The sequence below is a fragment of the Phodopus roborovskii genome, unplaced genomic scaffold, assembly GCF_943737965.1.
Source record: "Phodopus roborovskii unplaced genomic scaffold, PHOROB, whole genome shotgun sequence".
NCBI classification, from domain to species: domain Eukaryota; kingdom Metazoa; phylum Chordata; class Mammalia; order Rodentia; family Cricetidae; genus Phodopus; species Phodopus roborovskii.
Genome location: NW_026126567.1, coordinates 12,931,328 through 12,942,500, shown reverse-complemented (window position 1 = coordinate 12,942,500; position 11,173 = coordinate 12,931,328). Strand labels below are relative to the sequence as shown.

Below are 11,173 nucleotides of genomic sequence, written 5' to 3'. Positions count from 1 at the left end.
CAAACCTGACCTGAGTTCAATCCCCAGAGACAGCCTACAGAATGGGAGAAAAACTTTGCAAACCATACATCCGACAGTAAATTAATACCTAGAATCTATAAAGATTCCAAAAACTAAGCAAACAGCATCTTTACTCATCAGACAAATATAATGAGATTCCCTTTCATCTCTGCTGAAAAAGCTATTACCAATAAAACAACAGGCTGGAGAAATGGGTCAGTGGTTAGGACCTCTCGATACTCTCACAGGGGACCTGGGTTTGATACCCAGCAACCATATGACAGAAGACAAGTGTCTATAATTCCAGTTCTCTATTGGCCTCCAGGAACAGCAGGAATTAACATGGGGCATTTACATAGACAGGCAAAACACACCCGTATTTGTTTATTTATCTTGTGTTGTTTTCACTCCTGGAACTCGAGTTACACCCCAGGCTGGCCTCCAGCTCAAAGATCTGCTGCCTCTGCTCCTGAGTACTGACACTGAATGTGTGGGCCACCAAGTCCAGTCACCCATACCCAGGTCAGAAAAGGGGAGGACAATGGAGGAAGATGCCTGAGGGAGGTGCACAGGCAAGTAAATCATTTTTTGGAAGAGAGAGAAAACAGCATGTGCTTGTGAAGATGTGGGGATAGTCCCTTTATGTGCTGGTGGGAACATAGCATTAGGGAAGTCCCTTAAACAACTGAGCTGCTACAAGGCTCAGTGGGTAGGAGTGCTTGCTGTGCATGGGACTGGCAACCCAAGCTTGTCCCCTGCATTCCACTAAGTGGCAGCGAAGAACAACTCCTAAGAGATGTCCCCTTTCCTCTACACATGCATGTCATGGCACATGCACACCTGCACACACACACACACACACAGCACACACACACAGCACACATACACAGCACACACACACAGCACACACACACCACTCACACAAATATCACTCACACACATACCACACACACATTCACACACACTACACTCACAGACACTACACACACACCACACACACTCAGACACATACACACACCCCACTCACACGCACTACACTTACAGCACACACTCACACAACACATCTCACTCACACACAGACAACACTCACACACATACCACACACACACTCAGACACACATACACTCACACACACACACACACACACACACACACAGAGAGTAGGGATAGAGAGAGAGGGATTGGTTTTTAAAAATATATTAACTACCATAAGCCATTCCTGGGTATATACCCAGGGAAACTTAAGTCAACATACCACAGAACACCAGTGTTTATTGCTGTTCCATTCACAACAGCCAAGTTGTGCAGCCAGCCTGGATGGCCATCAACAGATGAACTATTAAAAATGTAACATATCTACATAGCTGAGTCTCAGTCATCTGTAGAGAAGAATAAAATTCTGTTATTTCCAGGAAAATAGAACTGGGGATTTTCATGTTACGCAAAACAAGCTAGGCTCAAACCAATATTGTATGTTCCTCTCATAAGTGGGATCTAGCTTTAAACACAAATACATATGTGGCATGAAGTGTGGGGAGGGGCTCAAGAGGGAGGGAGGAGATCTAAAGGGAGAGAAAAGAGAGGAAGGAGGGTAAGGGGGAACCACAAAATAGCATGTATTGTTTCTGACGTGAAGTGTACATTAGTGTGTGTGCGTGCGCGTGTGCGTGTGATGAAAAGAGAAAGGGATTGTGTGTGGGGAGAGGTCTGGTAGGAAGTAGGGAAGAAGTACAAGTGATAGACAAATACAAGCAAGGTATAATGATGCGTACATATGGAAATGTCATAATGGGGCCAGCAGGCTGGTTCAACTGGAAAAGGGGCTTGCTGCCAAGTCTGATGACTGGAGTTCAACTTTTGGGACCCACAGAGTAGAAGGAGAGAACTGACTCCTGAAAGATGTCCTCTGACTTCTAAACATGCACCAATGTGTGCACTTGATAAATAAATGAGTATCATAATAAAAGGCATTGCTTTAAATGCTGTAAGTTTTAAAGAAAAAATAATAGAGTTGGACATCTTACTCCATACCATACACAAAACTAACTAGAAATGGTTTAAGGACCGAAACACAAGATCCCAATATCTCAAGACACTTAAGAAAAAAATATGTGGCTTTTTAAATGGGATGCTAAAAGGAAAAGCAATAATAAGAAATTGAAAATGAAAGTCATAAAAATTTAAAATTGTGTTTTACCAATAAAATTAAAATACAATCAACACAATGGGAAAATCACAACCAGTTATCAATTTACTTAATGGTTATGCTTCACAAGGGTACATTAGAATTCCTGAACAGGGGTTAGAGAGATGTCCCAGCAGTTCAGAGAATGTACTGCTTTTACACAACCTGAGTTCAGTTCCCAGTACCCACAACTGCCTGTAACTCTAGCTCTAGGAAACCTAATGCCTTGTACACACCCACACAAAGACATACATGCACATAATAAAAAACTAATAAATCTTAAAAGAAAATGCTGAACAAAAAGATGTGGTGGTGCACGCCTTTAAGCCCAGTACTCAGGAGGCAAAGGCAGGCAGGTCTCTGTGAGTTTGAGGCCAGCCTGGTGAAAAGAGTGAGTTCCAGGACAGGCTCCAAAGCTACAGAGAAACCCTGTCTCAAAAAAGAAAGAAAAGGAAGGGAAAGGAAGGAAGGAAGGAAGGGAGGGAGGGAGGGAGGGAGGGAGGAAGGAAGGAAGGAAGGAAGGAAGGAAGGAAGGAAGGAAGAAAAGGGAAGAAAGGAAGACAGAAAATACTGACCAAGAAGATGGGGTATATGTCTTTAATCCAGGACTTGAGGAGTAGAGGCAAGGAGGATCAAGAACTCAAGCCATGGTTAACTGCTCAGTAAGTTAAAAGCCAGCCTGGGTTACATGAGACAGTGTTTCAAAACAAACAAACAAAAAAGCAAAATACAAGCTTTTGGCCCTTCCATATCTTCATCAATTAGTTCCTAAACTTGTTGTCTGTATTTCTTTCAAAAACACCTTAGTTAACATACTATCTATTGATTAATTAACACTGAATTAATGGCTAGCAGCAATGTGGCTTCTGCTGAAATAAGCTTAGCTAGCAAGCATTTCTCCACATGGCACACTGCAGACTTACTGCATTTACTAGGCAGCACTCCAGCATTACATTTGAGAACTATTTTAAACAACGAAATCACTGGCAAAAAGCACAAAAATACTAAACACAACATTACATTGTGAAAAGGCTGTTTCTTTGTACTGGGAGAGATGAGTGGCACCTAGCTGTCCTCAGTTTTCTTTGCAATGGGAGAGTCAAATGGCACCTAGCTGACCTCAGCTGGGCATGTGCTCACAAGACAAATCAGGGGTTTGCAAATCAATTTTAATGAGTAGGAGCATTTGTATATACAGAATCTACAAATAATGAGGACTGGCTATATATGCAAACTATTCAGATAAGACTATAACAGCCACATTATACAAAACATTTCTAGAACTCAACTACAAAAAGGTAACCTAATTAAAAACTGGACAACGGACTTGAACAGACATTTACTGAAAAAGGTAAAAAAGGTGACAAGTGCTTATCACCACACAAGAAGATGACATCACTATGGAAATACCAATCAAAACCACAACGATATACTTCACATTCAAGATGGCTATCATTTTGTTCCCTGCTTCATGCTGACTATACAATACTTTTAATGACTGAAATTAAAAGGGATTGGAATAGATGTGAGAAAGACCCCTTCTACACTGCTGGTGGTATGAGAAATGCTTAGGACGCTGTGGAAAGCACTGTGGCACTGTGTAAATGAGTTGGTGATCCCTCAGAAAGTTAAGCAGATATAATAATGCTAGTTGTGATGGCACACTCCTGTAACCCCACCACTCAAAATGAGAAAACAATAGTATTTTGGGTTCCACTCCAGCCTGAGCAATGCAATGAGTAAGAGACCAGTCTGGAATGGACTTACAATTTTTTCTTTAAAAATAAACATAGAATTTATTATATAACTCAGAGTACTACTCCAAGATGTATATCTAAAAGAACTATAAATGGGATTCAAACAGACTCACAGGCCAGATTTCATTGCGACATTATTTGCAACAACCTGAAGGCAGAAATAACCTGTGTCCATCAACAGATGAGAGGGCAGCCAAAATCAGTGCACAATGAGCCACAGTCAGCCATCAGAAGGGAATGTTACGATACATGTCACAACATGGATGACCTTGAGGACATCATGCCAAGGGAAACAAGCCAGACACTGAAGGAAAACTTGTGTATTTCCACTCACTTGAAATATCAAGCGTAGGCAAATTCATAGACCAGGAAGTAGATCAGAGGTTACCAGGAGCTGAGGATGTGGAGTGATTGCTTAATGGTTACAAAGTCTGTATGGGGTGACAAAAAGGTTTTGGAAACAACAGTGTGTAACACTATGGATATAATTTAGTGCCATTAAACTATACACTTAATATTATAACAGCAAATTCTGTGCATATCTTACCATTTTTTTAAAAAAAGCTGGCTCAATAAAATAGAAAAGAACCACTCAAATTGCTTATTATTGCTAACTTTTATTTTGTATTCAAGGACACAGTCAACCAGGAAAGAAAGGTTCTTTTGCGCTGACAAATAAATGTATTTAAAAGCTATCAAGCATCACAGCAGACTCTCATCCAGCCTGCTAGAGAGATGGGAAATCGTGGAGTTACTTGCAGCTATACAAAGTTAGCAAAGCATAAAGAAAACGTAATGTAAATATATCCAAATCCTTCATCTCCAATCCTTGATGCTTTAAGGATGGGATCTTGAGAACATTGAAATTACTGTCAAATGAAACTCAGACCACATTAGCAATGGTTTTAAAAAGGGAGCGATTTAATCATTATAATACAGGGTATTTAAGAAGTTTTTAGACGTGTAAAAGAAAAACAGCTTAGTGCATTCATTTGTTACAGTCTTTACATCACTTCTGTTTTTAAAAAAAGTTAACAGTAGTATGAAAAAAGCCACCCACAAAGCCAGCTGTCTGAGTGAAGAGATCAGCAAATTGCAGCATTTGGGAATTGCTAATAAAGCTATAGTTAAAAAATAAAAGTTTATAAAAGTGAAAGCAGCATGCATATTCAAGGCTTTTTCATAACAGTTTCATTAACTGACAAACATTTAACCAAGAGCTTAGTATTCATTATTCATTAAATTAGAAAACAAACTGGCCAAACCTACTATGTGTGATCATTCAAAAACAATTTTTTAAGTCCAAATCCAATTAAACCGACAATTTGTTCTGTGAGGAAAGCATGTTTTGAAAGGGCCCTGTCTAATGTGAATAGTGGCAGCACCAATCTTCAGCTACGAGTCTTCTGACACAGCAGTCACCGCTAACACCCCCGATTCTTAAATAAAAGCTAATTTTTAACTTTAAGATCAGTTTGGAATTTTTTTCTCTGTTCACTGAAATTGTTACACAAGGTAGAATTTCATGAAAAGATAATTCTTGCAAAATCTCATCTGCACTTGTCTAACACTCCTGATCTCCACGCCTGTAAGAACGCATGGCATGTGTTTTACTGTGGGGCTGTCTCCCATGTTTGGAAGGGTATTTACAGTTTCTCCCTATTAAGCTCCTTTTCCCTGTGGGGTAGTGTTTTCAGTCACATAAGTACTGCAAGTGGAAAGTGGGTTATGAGTGTTTAGTGGAGGGTCCAGTAATGACAGGCTGCTTTTACACTGCAAACTGTGTAAGCCCACGTGCAACTCTTAAATTTGGTGTAGGCAGGACCTGATAAATAAGACACAGAAGTAAATTAGGGTTTGGTTCACTCCCTCTTCCCAGTTCTAAGAACTTTTACTCTGCAAAATGTTTGGTCACTCAAAGCTGTAAGCTGAATCACATGTCAAAGAAAACAGGCGATACCGCCTACCTTACACAGTGGTAAGCTGGACTAAAGTGAGGACAAGCCCTAGTGGTCATTAACCCCTTAGAAAGTCAAAGATTCACAAAGTTTCCACCCTATCAGAATAAAAATGTAGGGTATTAAAACGTCACTTTTTACAAGTCCTTCTGAACCAGCGTTCTGTTTACATCGCAGAACTCTCCGACTGTAGCAGTCTCACTTTGGCACAGCAAGCTCCGTCTCTTTTGGACATTGGATCCTGTTTTGAGAGTATGTATGCCCCAAAGCATTTCAGTGTCAGCAAGGGATTGGGCCCATTCACAGTAATTCAAACATCTTGAGTTGAAGAACTTATTCTCCTTCAGAATGTTAAGTAGCTATAAAAGAAAAACAACAACAACAAAAAACAAAACCCTGAAACTTTAAAGACAGCCATATTTTAAATTTTGCTTTTAGAATAAAAATATGCGGTTAGCCATAAATACATTCTGCACTCTCTTTAACAGTGGGATCACTTAGCACACACACCTCACAGTCAGTTTGTGTACACTATGTGTATGTTCTTCATGTGCCACATTTGCTTTTAGATATACGCCTTTCTGTAATCATTTATAAAATTATTAGTGGGAAGATATCTTATCGTTAGTATTTGTAACACAAAATATAAAGACCTATAGTATTTCTGCTTGTACTAGCATGTGCAAAAGAGACCTATATAATGTTCTGCAGTATCTTTTTATCATATTCCTTCATGTATTTATCAAAGTTCATATTAACAATGAGTTTTGGGTTGTAAAAGAGGAATTATTTTTGTTCCTGTCTTATGTAGCTTTGCCTAGTTGCAATGACTATTTTGGGAATGTTCTGGTAAGTAGTTTTGAAAGCTGAACCATATTTAAAAAAAAAACTTTTAAGAGAAAACCTATGCTGAATACTTTGATAAGTGAAAATTATTTTGTTAAATGAATCATAACCTGCTAATTACATGTTTTATAATCTTAGCTTTCCAAGTATTTCTTAAATTGTGCATATGGGATGGATGCTGTGTACGTGTTCATGGGGGATGGTGCACATAGTTCATAAACCCAGCCATTGGCAGGTGTTCCTCAGCTGCCTTTTGCCTTGGTTCCAGAGACAGGTGCTCTTAGTAAGCCAGCACAGCTCTGACTCAGCCACCCTGGCCAGCCAGTGAGTGCTAGGGACTCACCTTTCTCCACCCTCTCTCCTGAGTGCTGGGGTTACAAGGGCCAGATACTATGCCCACAGGTGGGGGTGAGGGGGCTGAACTCAGGTAAACACTCTTACCCACTTACCCACTTTCCCAGTCCTGCTTTCTCTGTACTCTAAAAGTAAAGGATACATATATCACACACAATATAAACTTTTGAAAATAGACTTCATGTCAGTTTTGTGACCATAATCAGTATCCATAGCCATGTTATCATATAATTGAAAGTCAGACTCAAGTAAACTGTAGGGAATTTTTACCTATTTTTAAACAATTACCACCTCCCCAGAAAATGACTGCAAAGCTGTGACAACAATTCACTATAGCAACAAATGTGCTGATTTAATATTGGCTGAGTACACAATCTTGTGTTTAGCAATTCAAAAAAAAAAAAAAAAAAAGAAAAGAAAAGAAAGAAAGAAAGAAAGAAAAAAGAAAAAGAAAAGAAAAGCCTGCTACAAATATTTTATGCATCTGGGTCTGAACAAAGCCTGATGTCCTGACGTCTTCTGACCTGAGGAAGTAGAGGGCTGCATTTCAGGATATTGCTAGAGACCTCTTGAGAGTCTTGTGACTTAAATGATGACATGACACTCTATGGCCAGAGACTTATACTGCTGCTGTAAATAAGTGGAGCTTTAGTTCACCTGACTTTCTGTCTTAAGAATGTTAATGAGAAGAAAGCTGGAGAAAGAACTGTTAATGAGTAAGTCTAGTCTGTAGCCTTTACTAAGATCTCTATAAATAATTGCTAAAATAAACAAACCAGGAAGATGCCACTCAGGGATTAAGAAAATACTGTACAGAGTAAGAGAGCATGCAAGTAGGATAGAGAGGAAATAAGTAACTATGCTCACACACAAACTAAAGTCTGTTTCCTCCCTCAGGGTTTGAGAACACTACAGCAATTTCTGACAAGATGGTATTTGAACTACAGAGAGACAGACAGGGGCATTTCATGACAACTACGTTGTTTTCAAAACAGTGTGCTTTTATGCTGGGATACTCCCAAAACAAAGACCAGAAAAGATTAAAATGATGTTCTTGAATTTCCACAGGGATAAAGAACTGGAGTCCCTGGCTGAGAATGTAGCTTAGTTGTAGAGTGATGGCCTAGCATGAACAATCCCCCAGTTCAGTGCCTCAGGATGGGAAACTTAAATAGAGAGAACTGAAGTCCTAACTTCAGGGAACGTTTGCAACCAGTTAATATTTATAATTTAATTTAATCTATAATCTATTAAGGAACATGCCAAAACTTTTCAAACTTAAACTATATTTGTTTGCACTTTTAAGACTACTACAGAGATTTTATATTGCTTTAAAGTAGGGTCTTGCTTGCTATATAGCTTAGGCTAGCCACAAACTTGAACTTCTCCTGACTCAGTTTCTTAATGTTAGGATTATGGGAATATGGAGCCACATCCAGCAGGAAATTTAATTTTTTTTAAACCAAACATAGTATTTAGACATTTTGGGTGATTAAGTTAATTCACACCAAATATCAGATCTGTTACCTGCCTTTTGAACTCTGTGACAAAGAATGTATATTGTGGCTGCTCAAAACCAAATGCCACCTCAGCACATATAAGTTTGCACAGCACCTACAACAGGCCTTCGTCGTCTAACAGAAAAAGATACTGAGTGTGTAATGAGTCTTAAACTCTGATAAAGTTTTGGGGAGAACAACTATGGAGAAAAAAGTATCTACCTTCATTTGTTCTCTGAAACCCATCTAACGGTGTGCTAGTGGTCTCTCTCTTCAGTATGTATACCTGCCCTTCTTTTTCATTTTGATTTTGATATGTTTCCTTATAGAGGCAAAAATAAAACATTAATAGAGAGAAGATTACAAGAAACATTCTTATTATCTTCAGTATTTGTTTCCTATTTCTTTTCTTTTTTTTTTCCTTAAAAACAAACTAAGACAAATTGTATGAAAAATAAATAATTAAAGGGACATTAAAGCCTGTAAGCCGGGCATTGGTGGCACACGCCTTTAATCCCAGCACTCAGGAGGCAGAGGCAGGTGGATCTCTGTGAGTTCGAGGCCAGCCTGATCTACAGAGCTAGTTCTAGGATAGGTTCCAAAGCAATACAGAGAAACCCTGACTGTACAATTATCAAGCTACACTAATAATAATACATATCATGACTAGTGGCACCTGGTCCTTTTATTAGGAAAAAATTAGTAAACTGAAGATGAGGGCTAGGTAGATGGCTTGGGTCACTAAAGTATTTTTTATAAAGACACGAGAACCTGAGTTCAGATCCGAGAACCTTTGTAAGAGCCATGCACAGCAGTCAGTACACACTGTATTCCTAGCGCAAATGGAGATAGGGGTGGATCCTTGGAGCTTTTAGAATTCCCTGGCCACATAGTATTGCTAAATCAGTGAGCTGCAAGGTTCAGAGAGAGATGCTGTCCAAAAATATATGATAGAGAGCAAGAGGAAGATTCTGACCTACACATGTATGCACGCACACACATGCACACGTACACACACACACATGCACACTCACAGGCATGTGCATGCACCCACAAGTACACACGTGTACTACACATACAAATGAAGATAACTGAACCAATAAGGTGGCTGTTAAAACACGTATGTGACCAATGATGAATACAAAGGCTAAACACTTACATTTCAGTCATCCGATTTAGAAAGCTTCCTCTTCACATGCCGTGGGGGTTCCCAAGTGTCACTGTCATCTGTTTCTTCTTCATCTTCTTCCTGCTCATCAATGACTTCATCCTCCTCCTCATTTTCCTCAAATAATTCTATACCTAACTCAGATCGTCTCTGTCTTTCTGCAAACCACTCTCTGACCTGCTCGTAGCCCATATGGGATCTGTTGACAAGTTCATCAAGGTCTTGCTCATTAAGAAATTTGTGCTTCAGGTAATAGTCCTTAAGTATTGCCGTTCCAGTTTTAAACTTTATGAGCGATGGTACCCTGTCCCATGTGTTCATTCTTTTGCCGCCTCTAGGCCTCCCACGTGGTCGGCCTCTGCCCCGTCCTTTGGGTCTGCCTCGCCCCCTTTTCCTAAGGGAAGACAGACCATTCAGACTACTCGAATTGGAGCTTTGATAGTAGTAGTACCATTTCAAGTTTCCATTCTTCCAAGCATAACGGGTGTCCCCAAACCAACTAACTATGTCAGTTCTGGCAAGCCCACTTTCCTCGGCCAACTTGTCATACTCTTCAGGTGATGGCCACTGTGTTCGGACAAACGCACTTTTAAGTATGTGCAGCTGTTCCGGTGTTTTCTTACATATCTTGCCCGTCCCTCCAGACTTAGGTGCAACTGCTTCATCTCCAGGAGAACTTTCTCCAGGTTCTTCTTTGGAACTACCTACATTACTTTCATCTCCTTCTTTTTTTTCATCCTTTAAAGCTTTTGTTTTATTCTTCTCTGTAAACCAAGCATCAATTTCTCTTCTAGTAAGTTTGGTTTGCGCTCTTAACCTATTTAATTCTTCATCTGTAAGCACAGAACTGTTAAGGAAACTTGCCTGGAGGACACGAAGCTGCTCTGCCGTTTTCTCTTTAAACTTCTGGGGAGCAAAGTCAGGAAAGGGATTCCAGGACTGTTTCTGCTGCGAAGTAACTGCAACTGGGGGTTCCGGGGTTTCTTCACTGGAGTCTATAATGATAGTGGCAGAGGAGTCGTTATTGAGATGTAAGCACTGATTACTCTTGGAATTTCTCTGGTTGTACCTTGTGTCACTAAACCATTTTTTAATCTCGCCTTTGGTAAGACCTGTTATTTTCATAAGCCTGATGATTTCTGAGTCATGCGGAAATTGGTTTTTAAGATAGCTAACCTTCAGTTCTGCCAGCTGTTCTTTAGTCTTTTTGGCCCGAATACCGAATGAATCTGGGTTCACTAGCGCAGTCTCAGGTCTGACGCTTGGCAACGATGGGACTGCTGCTGTGGCCGCTTTTGTTTCTGTAGCAGGCTGAGCAGCAGGCACTTGACTCTTTTGTACATTTGTCTGATTTGGAACCCCGGCCACTGTTAGGGCGATAGGTGCGGATACTGGCAAGGTATTGT

General features: G+C 39.9%; 1 protein-coding gene across 1 annotated transcript in view; it reads right to left on the bottom strand.

Annotated features, from left to right (window-relative positions):
- Positions 1 to 4,842: 4,842 nt before the first annotated feature.
- Positions 4,843 to 11,173, bottom strand: part of Zhx1 (zinc fingers and homeoboxes 1) — a 29,705-nt gene continuing 23,374 nt past the window's right edge. Inside the window, 2 exon segments of the mRNA XM_051202564.1 lie at positions 4,843 to 6,259; positions 9,759 to 11,173. Of these exon segments, the coding sequence (XP_051058521.1) occupies positions 9,762 to 11,173 (1,412 nt within the window). The 3' untranslated portion in view covers positions 4,843 to 6,259; positions 9,759 to 9,761.